The sequence below is a fragment of the Bidens hawaiensis genome, unplaced genomic scaffold, assembly GCF_021521415.1.
Source record: "Bidens hawaiensis isolate Kalapana, Puna unplaced genomic scaffold, B.hawaiensis_p1.1 tig00018140_1, whole genome shotgun sequence".
NCBI classification, from domain to species: Eukaryota; Viridiplantae; Streptophyta; class Magnoliopsida; order Asterales; family Asteraceae; genus Bidens; species Bidens hawaiensis.
The window spans coordinates 507,285-527,755 of record NW_027492744.1 but is presented as its reverse complement, the minus strand read 5'-3'; the positions used below and the strand labels follow the sequence as shown (position 1 = coordinate 527,755).

The following is a 20,471-nucleotide window of genomic DNA, read 5'->3' as shown; positions in this document are numbered from 1 at the left end:
GAGGAGAGATACTAATGGCTTGTTCACGGTCAAGATGGTTAAGAAATTGCTTTCCAACAGACAGGTTTCGGTTCCTGTTCTTAAAATGAAATGGTGGGGTTGGGCCCCATTGAAATGTAACATAATGGTATGGCCAGCCGAGCTTAATAAACTTCCTACTCGAGTGGAGCTAGTTAGGCGTGGGTTCACATAGATGACGAGTTGCGCCCTCTATGCGAAGCTGATCCGAAAACGACGATTCACTTGTTCACAGGATGTATGCTCACTATGGAAGTTTGGTCAAGGATAGGGAGTTGGTGTGGATTGTCCATTATTTTTTGCCTTTGGGGTTAGAGACTTGTTGATGTTGGCTGACAACTATATCAACACCAAGAAGGATAACCAGCTGATTCACAGCATTGTAGTTTCTACATTGTGGTGCATTTGTAATGAAAGAAATGCTAGATTTTTTAACAGTAAAGCACGGAGAGCAATCAAAGTGGTGGAAACGGTTAAGTCGTGTTTGATTTTTTGGTTCCGGCATAGGTCTAGATTGAAATCTGCAGATTGGAATGTATGGTGTAAATATCCGTTGGATTTAATGTAACTTTAGATTGCATATGGGTCCTTGTTTTGACGACTCACTAGTGGTGTTTTTTGAATGAAGTTTATCTTAAAAAAAAAAGAAGAAAGAAAAACTATCAAGAAAGAAACCCATTATTACAGGAATACCCCATTGAGTCAGGTTTTGTAACATCCTAAAAATTTTAATGATGAATAAAGGAAGTTATGTTTAGTGATTTCGCGTAATTAATTAATATCGGGTAGGGAGCGGGTCTTGGACGTGGATTAATTGAGATGGGTTAAATGAGAATGGGATTTCAGGGATATAAATACCCCCAAAATCCCAAAATATCTTCATTTTCACCAAACTCCCTAACACCCCAAAACACACACACACACCACACGCATACCGCCGCCGGCCGGCCGAGCCAAGGGAAGAGTCGGGCAGGTCCGAGAGAGAGCGATTAGTGTACTAGCAAGTAAACGAGATCCAAACAAGCCCAAAAAGGTATGATTCTTGATATTTGAAGTTTAAAGATCCAAGCTTTTTTAGTGTATAAGCGACCGAAAATGGTCGGGAAGCGTAGTGGGTGATATTGAACCATAGCAAGGGTGTTAAAATCGCTCAAAATGCTGGAAAGAAACCGAACAGCGGCTGTCTGGGCAACTTCGCCTGCATCTGGGCAACTTCGCCTGCATCTGGGCAACTTCGCCTTCAAAGCGATGAACTTCGCCTGCAAGCTAAGTTCGCCTGATGAACTTCGCCTGCAAGCTAAGTTCGCCTGATGACAACTTCGCCTGAGGCCAAGTTCGCCTGATGACAACTTCGCCTGAGGCCAAGTTCGCTTGATGACAACTTCGCCTCAAGCCAAGTTCGCCTGATGACAACTTCGCCTAAAGCCAAGTTCGCCTGATGACAACTTCGCCTAAAGCTAAGTTCACCTAAGGTTTAACTTCGCCTAAAGCTAAGTTCGCCTAAGGTTTAACTTCGCCTAAAGCTAAGTTCGCCTAAGGTTTAACTTCGCCTAAAGCCAAGTTCGATTAGGAAGTAAACTAAAAATCTAATGAAAAATGTGTTAAGACAGTTAATGGAAATAAAATTTTTCCAAGCTGACCTGGCAGCTCGACCCCAGCCAGGGGCTCTGCCCCTTGGACCCTGCTAGGGGCTGCCGCCCCTAGACCCCGCTGCCAGGGGCGCTGCCCCCGGACCCCCGTTCGTTGTGGGTCATATAAAGATAGACATACATTATGAGAAGTGATAGTTAATTGATACGTATACTTGTTATACAGTCAGCCGTGCACAACTGAAGAAAGGAATTACGATTAACGGTGAACGTAACCGTGTTCAGGTGAGTTCCTAGCCCCATTCCTTGTTATGTTTTCGGGGCTGTGTGCATACTTGATGTGTTGTTAATACATTTATCCTAAGTGATAAGTGTATGCCCTATGTGATATATGTGTTATGTAAGAATGATTGCTTGATGGTACGTGAACGATCTTCGGATATTGCACGTACTGTCAGGTTGTAATGCTATGTATAAGGTAAGTATAATATGAATGCTTATGCGTATGAACGTGATAGAGATAATAAAAGAAGGAAATAATGATGTATGGTCGTATGGTTACGAAAAGGGGTACCGAGCCCTAATAATACTCGAGGTATGATGTATGGTTGTATGGTTACGAAAAGGGTACCGAGCCCTAATAATACTCGAGGTATGATGTATGGTTGTATGGTTACGAAAAGGGTACCGAGCCCTAAAAAAATACTCGGGGTATAATGTATGGAACGAAGAGGGAATCGAACCCTACTAATATTCGAAAACTAGGGATCAGACCCTTATAATATCTGTGATGTTAGGGACCAGACCCTTATAATATCTGTGATGTTAGGGAATCGAACCCTTCTAATATTCGAAACTAGGGACCAGACCCTTATAATATCTGTGATGGTAGGGACCAGACCCTTATAATATCTGTGATGTTAGGGAATCAAACCCTTCTAATATTCGAAAACTAGGGACCAGACCCTTATAATATCTGTGAGGTTATAGGGCGAAAGGCTCTTTAAAACGTATGATTATGTATGTAAAGAAAGTATGAAGGTAAAAATGAAAGTAAAAGCACTTAAGTGTGTATGAAAGAAAGTTAAGAGGTTAAGTATGAAGTGTAAAGAATGTATTGTATGATTATGTGATTAACTAGAACTCACTCAGCGTAGCTGACTTTTAGTATGCACGCAGGTGAGTAGGATGAGACAGCTGGCTTGAGCGGGGACACATGGCAGAAGAATAAGAGCCTGGCATCTGAAGACTTACGATGTTTTAATTTTAATGTTTTAATGTGAAAGACAAATGACGTTTTGAGACAAGTTATGAAATATTGTAATGTTTTATGAAAGTTTTATATTCCGCGTAAATGTTTTAATTAACTCTGATATTTAGAACTGTGTTTATGAGTAAATCCAACACGAAAGTAGGGTTACCGGTAACGGGGCCTTACAGGTTTCGAACCCAATACCATAAGATCTCAAGTCTTAACCATCACTCTTATGTTATTGAATCATAAAGTCAATGGTAGTCTGAACCGAATTAATCAGTCGGTTAAATGGTGTGGTTATTCAGTTAGTTTGTCCGTTTTTGGTTCGGTTAACAACCAAAATCAATTGTTCAGTTTGGTTAATCAAGGGTGAAAATAAAAAACCAACACTTGATTTTCAATTAATTCATTTCGGTTAATGGTTTGGTTATTGCTTATCCCTAGATAAAGCTAGAAAAAAATGTAATTTATTATATTTATGGAAATATTATAGAGGAAATTTAACCGCTACATTTTAAATCATCAAACGTATTTATTTAAAGCACTCAGAACATATAGAATTTTACTTTACGAGTCTCTAAATATATAGAATTTTACTTTACGAGTCTCTAAATATAAAGGTGTACTTCGATATTTTCTAAAATTTTCACTATTATATAAAATCCATTGTAGTAGTTTTTAATTATCTTCTATATTTTTTTTTCTATGCATTTTTTTTGAAAATAAGGATATACAGACCTCAATGTAAATGCTCTTAGACACATATGTGATAGTTTTGCTATGTTTTCTCCATTGTGAGTGTCGTTTTGGAGCATGGGCGGATCTATCATAGGTGACAGATAGCTTTACAATTCTTCAACTTTCTTGACGAAGTAAATTTTTAGTGAAACTTTTTGTCTTTTTCAATTTATGTATCTTCTATCCTTGAAAAAAAATTAACCTATGCTATACCTTAACTTTTTTCATTTACATTCGTCAGTATTTTGGAGCTCATTTTAGCCGTATTCTTTTTACCCTTACGGATCAACCTCATGCATACAAATATTTTTTCTATGTACCGAATTCACTTTTAGTTCTCTATTTAAGAATTCTGGTTCTGTAATTATACATAGAAGTAAATTGATTGTATCTTTTGAATTTGTCTTATATATAAACTAGTGTTTTACCCAGCGTGTTGTGCTGAGCAGGTCGGTAAAACTCGGGTGGTGATAAAACCCAAGTGTTATCGGTCTCAAGCGTTGAGACGGTAAGTCGACACAAATTTGGTCGGTTTCGGTTACGTTGTTATTGTACCGAAACTAAACAAATATATATATATATATATATATATATATATATATATATATATATATATATATATATTGAGGTGGACCAATGGAGTGGCGTCGGTGGGAAAAACTCGATTGTTCGTAAAACCCAACCGTTATTGATCCTAGGCATTGAGGTGGTCACTCCACGAGAATTCGGTTGGTTTCCATCACATTTGTGACGGTACCAAAACTAAAAAAATTAGCATTCGGTTGATTTTCGTTACGCTAGTAGAACTAAAACAAAACGTGGTGAGTTTACGCGAATCTGGTCGGTTGTCGTCACGTTCATTATGATACCAGAACTGAAACAAACAAAAAACAAAATTGTTTTTCGGTCAATTTTTGTCACGTACGTTACGGACCGGAACTAAAACAAAAAAAATACCACTAATAAGGTGCCATAAAGTGGCCCGATGAAAACTTTGCGGCACCAAAGTTCTAAATTATTCTATATAATAATAATAATAATAACCTCTTATAAAAATACACAAAAATCTAAACACGTTCTTGCTTGATGCAAGTATGTCGTCTTTAATTTTGGTCAAATATATCTGATTGTTGGTTTTCATGTCTCGAGATCTTAGGCCTCCAGATATTGAGCTTAGTTGGACGGTGGACCACACTTGCTTTTATCTTATTTTAATCATCATACATGCATTTTATGCCTTGTCTTTTAATTAACTAAAAACAGTTAATTTATTTTATTTTATTGCTTGGCCATTTAGTATTTATTAGTCCAAAAACACCACATACCTCCTAATTGACATCAACGAGTAAAATTTTATTGTGTTTTAGGACCCCATAGTAATAACAACGATTGTATTAAATTATTAAATGAAATAGAAGCTGTGAGTCTGTGACAGTTAAGACTTTGTAGTCTTTCAAATAGGAACCGAGCAATCCAGGAATGTACCATGAAGTTATAAAGGTTGTACCCATGAACCAACCCCCCATGGTGAAATAAGCACAAGAAAAGAGCAATATGTCGACCACCTGCAAAAAATGAATGGTCTATACGTAACCAGTCATCCATAATTTCAAACAAATCTTTTTTAACTTTGGTTAATTTACCAAGGGATGGATTGATACGGATTACTAGTGATTCTAATAGGTGAAATAGGTCGTACTTAGTAAATATAAAAAATGTTAATGAAATACTTTCACAAAATAATATGAGTACACTATATCAACTTCGATAGAAATAAACGAAGAAGAAACATATAACAAACCTATATAGTGTGACATTCTACTTAGTAACTTAGACGGAGTTGTTTTATCTGATCTTGTTGGAACATGGGGTTGTTAGGCTAAGTTTGAATGTGCATATCACTTTGTAAATTAAAACAACATAAAAAAATCCAAGGCTGTCATAGACCCCTGAAAGTTATTCCATTGCATGTTCCGAGATCCTTCCATTTATTTCTATTTCAAGCCATGCCTTGCTTTCACTGGAATCTTTGAAAGACAAAGCAAAGCAAAGCCAAGAAACCAACACAATTAGAAAAGGAATAACACCCATGATTCATATTACTACTATAAAAGCAAATTCATCAAATGAAAATTTAATTATCTTTTCAACTATTTGTTGTATTTTTATTAGTTAAATCGTTATGGACTCAAAACCAAAGGGTACCTCTTTACAAACCTTACTAACTTACGATGACATTGACCCGCTTAGCACATGGCAATATGAGGATGCACAAGACGTATTAGTGATCCATCTACCAGGTACACTTGTTAGTTTGTTTGATAAGCACGATTACATAAACAACTATTGAGTAATTGTTTTATCAAATTTCCTATCTTTCTTGCATGTTAAAGAATTCAAGAAAGAACAGCTAAGAATCCAGATAAGCAATACTGGGCTTTTAAAGATCAGTGGAGAAAAGGTTGCAGAAGGTAAAAGAAGAATTCGGTTCCTAAAAGAAGTAAAGGTTGCAAAAGATTATGACTCAAATAATATTCATGCCAAATTCTCTCAAGGTTTCCTTCGTGTTACCTTGCCCAAAAAAGTTGTAGCACGGCCTTCCATGTCAAAACAGCCTTCTGTAGTTGCGACGTCATCACCCCAAGATGGTCAAAGTGATAACGTCAATACAAATGAGAAAAATGCCATTCCTGATATCAAGACAAGAGTAGATCAAGTTTTGAAATCTAAAACACTTACTCGAGTCATAGTGAATGCTGGCTTTGTTGCGATTGTGGCTTTTAGTGTTTATATTGCGTATAACTACTGGATTTCATATGTGAAGACTAACAAAGATTGATTCATTTACAAAATTTCATGATTTGGATATTAACATGTACTTGCTTATGCAATAAATCATATCGTGTGGAAATAAGATGAATATATATACGTACTTTATTAATTTATATTAGTGTATACACATATGTCGACTAGAAAAACATGATCGGATTTGTTATGATTCATGAATAAATACAGGTCTACAAGGTATTCTAAAGCAGTAAAGCTATCCCAAGATATATACATGGGATAGGTGTTAAGAAAAAATCAATTGTTCAAAATGCAATTATGCAAACTTCATAAGAAAACAGATTCTTAAATAATTGAAGTCCCGAGGCTATTAGTAGTTGACAGTTTGATGAATGCAACAATATTCACAAAGACCGGATAAAGTTAGTTGGTGTCGTAAACAGATTCATATCCAATAAGGAAAAAAACATTGAGAAGAAGTCGATTTAAAGCATTCATATACTCAACATTATTTACCAATCGTCGAGTTGCTTTTTGTAGTTTGGAAGTCGATTATTACTTGGTTGCAATCACCAAATCCGAACATTATGAACCCACATGCTTTTCATGCCTGGATTGATCAATGTCCAATACCAAAGAACAAGAAAGTAATCCTAGAAGGTATATTATTTTGTACTTGGTGGGTTATTCAGAAGTATATGAATGCAACCATATTTAAAGCCAATGCTTTGAAGTTGGAGCTAATTTTCCCATCCTTCATTTTTCACTTTTATAGATAGCTACTAGAAATAAAAAAAACTTAACTCTCTTGGACCTAGTGACTTCAAAATCCATTTCTTGTCATGTATTTGCATATTTGCCTTACCATGGGTGTATAATTATTATTTGTATGAGGCAAAATGGGTTAACTTAGTTTAAGTGAAACCGTTTTTCTCTTCAAGCTTTTAGGGGGTGTTTGGATTGATTAGTTTCATCAACTTATAACTTATTAACTTTTTAAAAATTAATAAGGTGTTTGAGATTGCTTTTGATGTGAGAAAGAAAAGTTATAAAGGAGGTAAAATAAGGAATCTCAAACACCCCTTACTCTTTAATATAACTGTTTCGTCAAATGTGATTAGAAATTATCTTTTTCAATAAGTTGTTTCATCAAAATGACATAAAAGTTGTTATATATGTGTAGTACATGCAAATAAACAAAATCCGTTGTAGTCTAGTTGGTTAGGATACTCGGCTCTCACCCGAGAGACCCGGGTTCAAGTCCCGGCAACGGAATTCTTTTTAGTCATCATAACAAATTATTTCTTTTAGGTTTTAAATATTATTTAAGGGGAAACAAAGTGATTTTTAGGCCTAAAGCTAAACTTTTTATTTTCGATCACCTTCAGAATTTGATTATACAAGCCCTATCCACCTTTTGAATATAATCTTGTAGGTTTCTACTAATTTGGAGGTGATTAAATATTATAAATTTTAGACAGATTATACGTATCTTGTTTCCCAATTTGATTCAAAAACTATAAATTTAGGATTTCTGATCTTGAATACTCATAACAGGTCGTGTTACGTTTCTTTTTGTTCATAACACTATTGTTGGCTTCAATGGCAATATCTCGTATCATATGCTTGCTTATTGTACTCTATCTTGGCTTTGGTCACGGTGGATATGAATCAAACATTAGATGAGCATATTGTAAACGGAACAAGATTGGAAGCACTAGAAGAAGTGGTTCCTGACCAAATAGATGAACAAGTTTATTTGGCTAATGTGACTAGATTAATAAAACAAGGAAACACTCATCTTCTCGACTTGTGGGAGCGTGTAAGTAATCTAAATTGTTTCGTTGGTTTCTAACGTAGATAGATGTTATGATGTGAAAGAATTCAAAAGAACGGGAAAACTGTTTTAGTGAATTGAATAATATAGATGCCAGCTCTTAAAAGAATTCAAAAAGTGTAAAAACGGTTCGGTTCTCGGGCTATGACTTGTGTTGTTTACTTAGTTTTTTTTTGGATCATGGTTTAATTTTTATTTTCTTTCGCCATTCGTTGGGTAGTTTTTCGTATATGCTTTAATGGTAAGTCGTGTACTAGTTATTTCGTTTCCATGTAGCCTTTATAAGTTATTGCTTATTTACTTTTGTTTGTAAACTAGATCGTTTATAAATACACAACTTAATTTTGTGTGCAATCCTTGTATTCAAACTAGAGATAAAACAATTAACGACAAACAAACTTAAAGATAAATGGTGAATCAAATGATAATAATAACTCAATAGTAAACTCTCTACAATGATGTTTTCACACTTTTTATGCATATGTATGCAGATCAAGACGTCATCAATATCAGAAAGATCCAAATTTGATGAGGAGATACGAGAGATGTTAACGTATATGAGACGTTTAAACTCAGTCTTTAGAGTGATTGATTTGCTTCTTTTTGGAGCACCTCGTAATCCGACGTTTAAACTCATCCATCCAGTTAGAGATCCCGGGCTACCTCTAGTGGATGAATGAAAATGCTATAAATCTACAGTATGTCTTACTTAAACAAACATATAGTCAAGGGGTTTTAGCAAACCAATAAAACTATCTTAACCGAAGCAAGTCGGCCAGTTTGAAATACATAAGATTCTTTATGTATTTTTCTTAAACCGTAGTTAGAGGTTTGACCCGGGATTTCCAACTGAAAGGACCGAAGACACCCTTACCTTATGGTTTTTACTTTTAAGTTTTGCACTTGTATAATGTGATTGTTATACTAAATGAGATTTTCTTTTTCATTGAAGGTTGAGTTATTTGAGAAGCATTGTGGTTTGATAAATGAATATGTCTTGGGGCACATGTCAACCTTTGTAAACATTTGCAACAACTTGGTTAACAGGGATGCTGTTGAGGAGGCGTTTAAGGTTTCTTGTAACAAGATGTCAGAACCATTGGGTAACTCCATGACAAATATTTAATAACTTCAGAATTATAGTTATGATTAAAGCAAATGGGTATCTAATAAATCAAAATTTAAAATCACTTACTAACAATTTACCAACTAAAAAGATAATCTAACCGGACTTGAATAACATAATTTGTAGGTTTTTATAATTTATTTAAGCTTTTAACATTAGTTGAATCACCATTTTGTCTGCTCTATCAAGAGGGATGGATGGTTCAAATCCTGCAAGATACATGTATGTGTGGTCTATATAGGAGTAGATTGGCTTGCCGTCCAAAAGGAAAAAAGGTTGAATCACGACATTGTTTATGTAATTATCTATTTCTTGATCACAAAATGTACAGTGTTTGGAACTTTAGTGACACAACCTGAACCGGTACAAATTTTTGGGCATTCAATGGCGGAAACAGGATGACACCAGTAAACAAAATATTCTAGTGACTAGACTTGCCTAATCACTTTATAGATACCTTGCTAGCATATGCACTCAGTTCCAATAAACAATTTTCCTTCATCGTTATAATGTATTTTTTTAAATATTGTAATCGATATTGATGGATATATGTTAATTATTTATTTTGCAACTATGAGCCACTGAAAGTCGTTAGAAAATTGAAGGACCGAAGATATGGGCGTCTATATGTTGATTATTAAACTTTAATGTATTTAGAACACGGTTATTACAACTTTAAAATATTACTTTTATTTATTCTTCAAATCATCAGATGCTCTTTCTAACCCTTTTTCTTTTGTTACTATGTTTTATACTTGATATGCTTGCATGGGATTTATGCTTGTATTAGCGTTAAGTTGTTGCCTAATAAAATCTCACTCTTAGCAAGTTAAGTTATGGTAGCTCTAAGGACTTTTAGTTTCTAATCCATGAGATTATGAATTTGGATGTTCATGAATCATGTTCAAACCATCCAAACTTGCTTACATGGTAAAGTGTGGCTAGATGACATTTTCTGATTTTATATCGAAATTATATCATTTTTTTGTAAAAATATTTAACAGCTTTTTTTTAATATATAATTTTTACCATCTTTCCTATAGTTTTTATAAGCTTAGAATTTCAATATGTTGTAAGTCCACAACTAACAGACGTTTGATCTAGCAATATCAGTGTGACCCAAAAAAAACTATGAGATCATGGTTTTAAAAGTTAAATTTAACAAAATGTAAATAAAAATACAGTTTGAAAAACATAACAAGGGTGTTATAGCTGTAATCTTTTCTTAGTACTGAGATGCTGATACCTCAAGAAAAATACCAAAAGAAAGATTTAAGTGTAACTAACTTGCAAATATTTTTAAGGATAAGTAAGGAAATCTTTTTAATCTAAAGATTCATATCGTTGTATTTATAATAATCTTATAAAATATATTAAAATTATTTTTACAACACACTTAACCCTCCAAAAAAAATAATAAATAAATAAAACGATAACAAATTTACTAAATTAATATATCGAAGTGCGCTATTTAAAACAACTAATAAATAACTTGTATATGTGAAAGATCACAAATTCCGTTGTAGTCTAGTTGGTTAGGATACTTGGCTCTCACCCGAGAGACCTGGGTTCAAGTCCCGGTAATGGAAATTCTATTTTTTAATCTTAAAGATAATTAACCAAGATCAGGTTTAAACTTTTAATCATGGTGAATCACTTGAATAAAATAAGTATTCTAAAATTTGGTTGGGAGTCTTATATATCCATTTACTTTTACCGTTAAAAAAAATTTTATGTTTCTTGTATTCATTTGTGTTTTATTCGACTCATATTTGCCTCCTTGAAAGCATACAATGTCTTATGATTGAAATGCGGTTCTTGAAGCGAATGAAACTTCCAAACTGCTAGCGCTTGTAAATGAATTCAAGGCTAGAAACTGATATTAGGCGTTAACTTTTTATGTATGTATGTTTTTATTTATTTACCGTGCCTTTTTGGTCTAAGACAAGCGCCCTTTCTACGCCTAGACAATCGGCGAGCCATTTAAGCCTTGAATGTGTCTTCTGCTTAGTCCATTGGTGTATAGCAACCATGATTTTCTTTTTAATCACATCATTTATAATTGTTGTTTTAATGCCAATATTAGAGATAACTTACGAGGCCTCCAAAGACGAGTTAGCTGGCAAAGATGAGCCGCAATGTTATCTAGTTTTGACCCACCTCATCGGCAGCTAGAGGAGGTAGAATCCGAGGATGTAGATACAGAGCGACACATACAACGTCAACGTAGAGAAGGTAGAGGTGAATTTTTATTGTTTGACAACTTTTATTGATGATGTGATTATAATATAAAGAAACATTAGAAATTTAAAAATGCCAAGCAAGGCTACAAACACGATGAAATGAGAGTCTTCAAGCATATGCATTAGGATTATTGATAAGGTAGGCTTCAACAACCTTGTAAACCTACTTTATGCATTTGGTGCAAGTGTAATTGTACCTTGCATTTATAGATTCTGTTTCTTGTCCGCATTTCAAATATGCATAGAATAAACCATATCATCAAACAAATATAAGAATACTCTAATCAATTTTAATCTTAATTTTATTGTTATCCATTTGTTTTATTTGATGCACCATATAATATTGCATGCCTAATTATGTGTTGTTTCTTTTTTAATCTCAAATGCCATTTTTAGACACTTTATGACATTATGATATAAAATCTTTGATGTGGTTTTAACGGTAAATGTAACATGTATAGGTGATTATATATAACAAGTACGCTATTGTTCAATTGATGGTTAACATTTGAACTCTATTGAGAAAAAAACGATCAGCCATTATGGTTTAACCGAGATATTATGTTAGCAAGCTAATTACTTTCCAACCTTCCAAGTAATAAATCCATATTAACCTATTTGTGCATTTAAATCTCTGAGCTTGATTTAAATCTACCATTAAAAGAGAATCATAAATCCAGTGGTGTCACTGTTTTTAGATACTCCAATATCATAGTATCAGACATAAGTTTTCGAGTCGCTTCAAGTCGGGTTCTGAGTCAATTAATTTAACGGGTCAGGTCGAGCCGGTTTAGGCTAAATCCATGCAAGATGAAAACATCATCATCGGTCTGTCTCATATTAAGAAAAACTGAAAAAGAAGTCAAAACATGATGGGGCAATTATATTGGGCCCAAGCCCACTTTACCGGGCCTAGGTTGAGAATAACCAGTTTACTTACCCTTTTCACACTATATTTGAGTATTAGACCCTTGAATTAGTTAAAGATAAAGTTCACAGGGTTCATGCATGTATACCTAGTATATCAGATATATAGATATATAATATATGCATTCATGACACTTCATGTGATAAACCTACTTTATGCATGAATTCCTAGTATTAGATATACTTTATTGGAAGTATAGGATCCATATCTAAGAACACGGGTTGTTGATGATGTTATTCAATACTTTGGTGGCGGAATTCGTCGTTGTGAATTTTGAGATAAGCGATGTTATAAAAAAGGTCGTTAGAGCAAGGGGTTTCGTGACTGATAAAACCGTATGTGTTTAAATTTAAATGCATGACTATGATAAAACCATATAGATTATTTGTGTAATTAACTTACATATCACAATTCAACAATTATTAATAGCCTTAACCCCTAAAGTTTAAACAAGCATATTTTATGACACTGTTAAGCGTACCCCTCTCACAAACTTGATGAGTCTATTCTTATTAAAAAAAAATATTTTTCATATCACGTGAGATGGGTTCAATAGAGAATGAATATTTTGAACACCGATCTTTATAATCCAACTTATGTTATATACAACGAGTTAATCGCAATATAGTCTGTGAGTTCGAAAGAGCAAAAGGCAGACACTCTTACACAATCACTAGCAATGGCTAGCAATAGTCATATAGACATGAGAAAAGAGTTAATAGTGGTTGATCTTGAGACCAGTACTCTTTACAGGAAAGGATGTGGAAGACAAACCAAATATGCCAATATGGGTAGTTGAGAGCCGTGTTGGGAGGTTACCTGCGTTTCACACTACAAAACAAATGAGTATCACTGATGGGTCATTCTACCGAAATCCGTGATAAAGGTGCTTACTGAAGGAAAGATTGATTTAAGTAAACATGAGAAAGCAAAATATTACACAACAAATAAAAAAGCTACACATTTGGCTAAGAGATCTATCAGCATGAGTTGTGTGCAATCTTTCTCGTCTAGTAACCATGACTAGATTATACGAATTCGGTGTACCAAATAAAGGGGATTCCAAATCGCGTAAGATCCTCCCGGAGACCATTTCACCAAGCATCCCAATTGTCGGGCTAGGTACTACCACACTGTCCATAGTTATATCATCACGACCAGGCAAAGCTAGAGGTGACGGTGCAAGACGTCGATAACTTCTTGGTGTAGACGGTCTAGGTGGGACAGCCTGATCACTTTCGCTAGGACCCCTTTTTTGGGTTATAAGGCTTGGTCCGTATAACGGGACAATGTCCTTTTCTGATATTTCGGTTTTGCATATCGGGCACTTTGCGTTTTCGGGTGTAGTTTCTTGGTACTGGATCCACTTGTAAATGCACGGCCAACAGTAGAGGTGGCCACAAAGTGTCACCACCGGATCTTGGACAGTGTCTAGACATATATTACATTCAAAAGTGCCGGAAACATAATTATTTTCAGCTTTAGCCATGGAGTTTATATAGTCCGGTGGTTAATGGTTGTAAAGACGATGGAGTGTGTTCTTATACCGGTTAGAATTGCAAATATATAATAGATTAAAAAGTTGTCCTCTTACTCTTAAGTGGAACGTAATAATTTCACTTCGAAACTTCCAAAACACATTTCGTATTCTGTTCCAACCACGTCTATTTGGTCTTCTGTGTAGACTAAGGTTTGAATAAGGTCCAAATTATATTAAGATATAATTATTCACATTTTTAAATGCAAGTTACCGGCAGCATCTATATATAGAACATCAGATTAGAAAACGAATGATGTGATCTTCCTTGTGTTTCTAGAGATTCCACACCCTTTGCCTTTTAAATATTCTTATTATTCTTGTATTGTGTTAGACATCTACAATCGTTGGTTTATCTTGGTTCAAACTAACCTAAAAACCATCTAAACTATTGGAATGGTTGGTTAAAAAAAAAAGAAGTTTTGAGGTATGATTTTTTAAACCATCAAAAACCATCTATTATGTACCCCAAATATCACATCTTTCACCCCTCACACACACACACATATAAGGTCAATTTATTCTACAAAGAGAGACGAAAATAAGAATAATGAGAATGATTTATAGTCACACAAAATAACTCTTTAAAAAAATAAATAAATAAGCATAACTCAAAATTTAATTAAAAAAAAAGTAAAAACACAAAAATGTTTTCACAGTCTTCCTTGTTCTTAAAAAAAACAATGTTGAGGGAAAAAATCATTGTGTTTTTTGTTTATCATTGCGTTTTGTGTTTATTTTCGTCATTGATTGTGTCTTTTTCCTTGACATTGTGTTTTTTTTTCTTAATATTGTGTTATATTACTCAATATTGTGTTATATTTTGTTCGGCATTGTGTTATATTTTGCGATTTATTGTGACTTTTTTAGTTATAATTTTGTCTTTTGTTCATTTTCGTCGTTGTGTCTTTTGTCTCTGCATTGTGTTTTTTCGGCGTTTTTTTAACAAGAATGACGAGGGAAACACTTTTGTATTTTTTTTTTAATTTTTTTGTTTTTTATTTATATTTTGAGTTATGATTTTTTTTATTAATTTTTTGAAATTTTTTTGAGGGGTTTTTTATGTGACCACAAATCATTCTCACATTTCTCATTTTTGTTTTTCTTTGTGTTTTAACATTTCCATATATATATCACACGCACACACACACATATTTTTTATATTTATTTCAAAAATGCTGTATTTTTTTGTTTGTGTATTTTTTACGTAGCGGCTAGTTTAACTGCTAAATCTTTTAACGACTAGTTTTTTTAACAATTTTATTATCTATTTTTACTAAATTATTATTATATTGCTATTTATTTAAATGCAAATTAAAAATTAAATACTTTATAGTATTATAAAATTCTTAAAATAACTGTAAAAGTAAGTATGATGTGAAAATGTAAAGATGGTTTAAGAAGATGTATTGTTTGAGTAAAAAATATGATTTTTAAAATAACTGATATGACAGTGATATGACTAGTTTGAAAAAAAAAACAGTTAAAGATGGTCTTACATGAACCATTTTTAATACGAATTTAATTTCAACCATGTAAATCTATAGATATTATTTATGCTATTGGATTTTAATAATTTTAACTTCGAAACTTATTGGCCGTGATTAACCACACCTAAAGACATATTTTCTAACAATCTCAACTTTACAATAAACATATCACGATCTATTTTCTATATGATTTGAATCCCTAACATTTTAGTTGTAATACAAATCCCTTTTTATCTACTATAGTGTATAACAGAGAATATAATTATGTATTGTCCATTGCTCTTTTCCTTAAAATCAGCATGACACCATGAAGAAAAGCATCACACATTTTTTTGTTTTTTGTTTTCCTTAGAATCTTATTCTATATTTACAATTTATATTTGTTTTTGTTATAATTCGGACAAAAAATAAAGATTTACAGTAAACATACAAATACTAAAACTTCATTCACCATTCAGTAGCAATTACATTCATTAATTATGAAATAAGCAACAATCCATAACTCTTTTTTCCTTCATTTTTTTTTCATCACATTTTATTTCAACAACACAAAGCACACTCATGAAAGCGTTATATATCTCTATGCATATAACTCCATCTTCTGCAAAATCATAACACAAAAAAAGCAATTAATCATAAGTACATCCTACAAAATATTCACATAATCTTACTCATCTCATAAATCTATTTACTGTTATAATAGAATTAATCAGTTTCTACGCAAATTAACCATTGAGCCATGGTCTACACTCAGTCATGTAAACTGTTACCTTAGGGGAACAAACAAGCAGTGCCACTCGCGATCAGATCGATAAAAAGCTCGAAACAAGCAAACCTTATCGTTGATCTTATCAATTATCCCTTCCGCCTTGGACTCGCCTTCGTGCTTCTTGTCGCCACCGATGTGGAGAGCATCGCCAATCTTGTTGATGATTCCTGACATTTTTTATTGCTTGTGTTTACTTGTTGAGTGGATTTGGTTTGGTGTGAGAAATTTGTGTGGTTTATATAGTGGAAATGAGAGGGCCACGTGGCAGCTGTTTCTATGGAAATATCTACTGTGGGGACCACTTAATGTGACCATTTATGCTTTATCCGTTTTAATATTTTGGAAACCGACCAAATTTAATTGGTGGAAATTATTTAATTGGTAAAGATGTTATTATTGGTCTAAGTTAAATAAAAATAATGTTATTTATTTTTCTAGGACGCGGGCGTGACGCGGCAGCAACATAAACCACTAGTTTTAAATTTTATAGTCAAGATTAGTTCGTTATATAACTACTTTTAAAGCGGTTGATTATGATTTAGATTAGTTAAACCGAACTGAACCACTGATTTTACTAGACTAAACGGTTTTTTTTTTCAATATCTCGTTGCCATAGGGTTAATCGTTCGGTTTAGGTCGTCCGAATAAGGTAGTTTTAACGGTTTGATGTTTTTCTGAGACTAAAGAACATATCCTGGTTAGAAACCTTAATTACATACAAGTAATTGGGTTCTTTTGACGGTTTATATTTTAGTAGTTCAATGTTTACTAAATATGTTTATTTTTTAAATCATTAGTTTGTATTACAAATGACGAGAAATATGGACATATGGTTAATCCGTTTATGTCTATAAAGTTGATACAAAAATTCAGATTGTAAAGTAAATAAAATGTATATATAATTGATAAAGTTGAAATGGTCAGTTTGGCTTATAGAGCTGATTCCAAGTTTCAAAATACACATAATTGTCATTTGTCAAGTAGTAAAGATTGAACAGTTGGGACCTTAATTTTGTATTATATTACTCTCCACCCATACTTGAGGGCCTATATGGCACCGAGGCCCCTAGCGGTAACACTGTCTTGGGGTTCCTCTGTACTGTAAGATGGCCTCATGCATAATGACATTGATGCTCAATGATGAAGACAAAAAATGAATAAAGGCACATTCGGTACCGCATGGTGATGTGACACGTGTAGGAACACTTTGTCATACATTGGATACCGTCTCTATCTTTGGGACGAGAGGCGTGTGTGATGACCATAATATATTTTCTTAATGATAATGCAAGAACGAAAAAACACATGAATATCATCTACAAATTAGCTATGATAGAGAATTCAAGATTATAGGCTAAGATTGGTTTCTTGTAAAGATTACATATGGTGGTAATATATTCAGTTTCAATGCGTGCATGACTGATTTCAGTAATCGAACAAATACCATGCTTGCACTAAACCCGTAAACTTTATCAAGTGTTTCGTGTGTACATGTAGTTTCTTCAATCTCAATGTCTCCATTTTTACAATAAGTAGAAAAGTATATTTCACATACAACTTCAAAAGCTTATTTCAGTGTTATCAAGATTAATATGTATATATATATACAATAATATCATCTTGCATTTTTTCTTTTTACTTAAAAGTTATATTTTGTTTTACGTGTCTTAAAAGTTATATTTTGTTTTACGCGTCTTAAAAATCAAAAAAGTTCGGAATGAAACTTGCAAACAAGTGTTCCGTTAAAATCCTTTATAAAAAAACCAAGTGACCACAAAAATATAACTTTAGGTATAAGGCTTAAAGTTATTAAAGCAATAATCAGATCAAAACGAATAAAACTTTTAGATATAAATTAAAGTTATTATCCTAACTGTATGGGCAAGATCTTTTTAATGATAAAACATTTTAAAAGCAAAGATCAGAAGTCTTTTAACATATAATAAATAAATAATTATTTAGAAAGAAAGAAAATCAATATTGCATACGTTAACAAGACGCGTTATGTAGGTTATTTATGTGCCTTAAAAACATAGGTTATTTCTAGCTTCTAATATTATATAACAGGTTTATTTAATTCAAAAATATATTTATAAATAACCTTAGATTTTGATGAGACCACGTCAAGTCAACCCTTTAAAAAAACATCGTCAATAATTGTTGATATTATGTGTTGTATGATTATGTACATGTTAATTATATTACATAGTTATATGCATATATTTGTGTGATGATGCGTAATTTTAGGGACACACACATGTTCATAAAAAAAAAACGTGTGTTGCAGTCTTGTTGAGTTCGTCTGAAAATTACTTCGACCAAACCAGCTCATATATAATTTATTATTTCATTATTTATATTTAAACTATGTGGTGGAGGAGCGTGAAGGTGTCCAAGCAATGCCATGTCACACTTTAGCGTCCCAAACACCACCACGCAGGTGTTAATAGGGGGCGTCATAGGTGAGTTCATCAAATCTTTAACAGAGCTGAGAGGTGTGAGAGATGAGATACAATCCCAATCAACAAATCATACATTTTTATTTTTTTTTCTTTAATTTTTTTTATTAAAGCCATTTCACAAGGGAAAGACGGTTAGTTAAAGCTTCATTGTATGAAACTTTTTATAAAAAAAATTTTACACTACAACACAAAAAAATTAAAGAAAAAAAAATGTGTGAGCTGTCATAAATAAGGAAATTTACACTACATATAAATTTTCAGGCGAAAAGCGGGCTAAGTTACCTACAACACAAAAAAACAGGTGGGGGGGGGGGATGGCACTCACTATGCTTCGTCACTGCTACGTGATACTGATATAAAATTTTAATTTATACCATATATTAAAACCATTATACATAGCCCTAGAACGATTAAATCACACATCACCCAACATTACTTTCTAAATCAAAATATTTTGTTCACCATGTAACTCAAACTCTCAAACTAACGAACAAAACACTTTTTCAGTTATCACCTATATACAAGCGTTTTTGGTACAGGCTCGTATATGATTTTTATACATTTAATCCGAAATAAATCCTGAAATTAAGGACTATTTTTTGTCTTTTTAAGAGATCTATCATGTCGGCCTTACTGATGTGCCAGAGTCCGTTGATCAATCGCAATCGTTGCATTACTCATTCAAAGATAACTAATAAGAAGTTTTGTTGTGATTTTATATATTTAAAATTGATGTATATTTTGTTTATTACTTTACAAGCTTTTATCCTCCCGTATTAAGGGCTATTTTACATTACTCGTTTTTTATATTTATATATATATTTTTTAAAATTTTAATTTTATTTATTGTAAGAAAGTTAATAATATGCTTTGGGTTTGATGACGAAAGGGTTTCACAAATAAATAAAATGTTATAACCCGGTTTAAAAGCTATATATGTTTGGTTAGACCCAATAATATTTTTTTTTAAAAACCGAATATTAATTTTTAGCATACCCCTATTTTATAGGATTTCATATCAAATATTTGGTAAGATTAATTATTAATTTAATAAGATGTTATAAAATCAGTTTAAGGGCTATCTGGGTTTGATGTCCATACTCGTGAATTCGGGTAAAATGCATGAAAAACCTTAATTTACAAATAAAGCAATCTGGTAATCTGGTGGCTTGAGAGAATGTAGAAACTAACCAGAAAGCTTTTAAAGGTTTCGTTTATATATTTTTAAGATCCTTAAAAAAAGGATGAAATGAGCCCAAAGAGGCGGAACCGACTCAACGAATGTGGAGGCCTAAATCGAAATAAGATTTTGTGGCCTTTTCATCACAACTGTTAAGAAATTTTTTTTTTTGCTTATTGCAAATTCTGAACTCATAACCCTATACTTTAGTAACAACTAAGCCTACCACCATAGTAATGTATTACTTTGAGTTTACTTTACCCAATATGATACATCTATATAAAAAAAAATTTGAACTTGAAAGCCTTAAATGTGGGCCTAAAGCTCTAACTTACTTTTATTGTCCCATGAGTTACGAGCCACCCCTACAAAGAGGATACAGTGATATCAAGATATATTGGGATCACAGATCACTTAACATCTCATTTAATAATTCTAACTCTCTTTAGTTATAGGTATCATTTACTTTTTAATAAATAAATTATATTTGGGTTGATATATTTAAGTTGTTT

The 20,471-nt window shown here is 32.9% G+C and overlaps 1 protein-coding gene and 2 non-coding genes across 3 annotated transcripts; 2 read left to right on the top strand and 1 right to left on the bottom strand.

The window, feature by feature from the left end:
* Window positions 1-7,589: 7,589 nt before the first annotated feature.
* On the top strand, window positions 7,590-7,662 carry TRNAE-CUC (transfer RNA glutamic acid (anticodon CUC)). The gene has a single exon. It is a non-coding gene; the product is annotated as a tRNA-Glu (tRNA).
* Window positions 7,663-10,866: 3,204 nt separating this feature from the next.
* TRNAE-CUC (transfer RNA glutamic acid (anticodon CUC)) lies at window positions 10,867-10,939 on the top strand. Its single transcript has one exon. It is a non-coding gene; the product is annotated as a tRNA-Glu (tRNA).
* Window positions 10,940-13,431: 2,492 nt separating this feature from the next.
* Window positions 13,432-14,010, bottom strand: LOC143555538 (E3 ubiquitin-protein ligase RMA1H1-like). Its single transcript, XM_077045075.1, has one exon. It carries the CDS (start codon window positions 14,008-14,010, stop codon window positions 13,432-13,434), a length of 579 nt encoding a protein of 192 aa, XP_076901190.1.
* Between the last annotated feature and the right edge of the window lie 6,461 nt (window positions 14,011-20,471).

Bases quoted from the DNA above. Each gene is read 5' to 3' on its own strand.
- LOC143555538 (XM_077045075.1), bottom strand. From the start codon at position 14,010: ATGGCTAAAGCTGAAAATAATTATGTTTCCGGCACTTTTGAATGTAAT.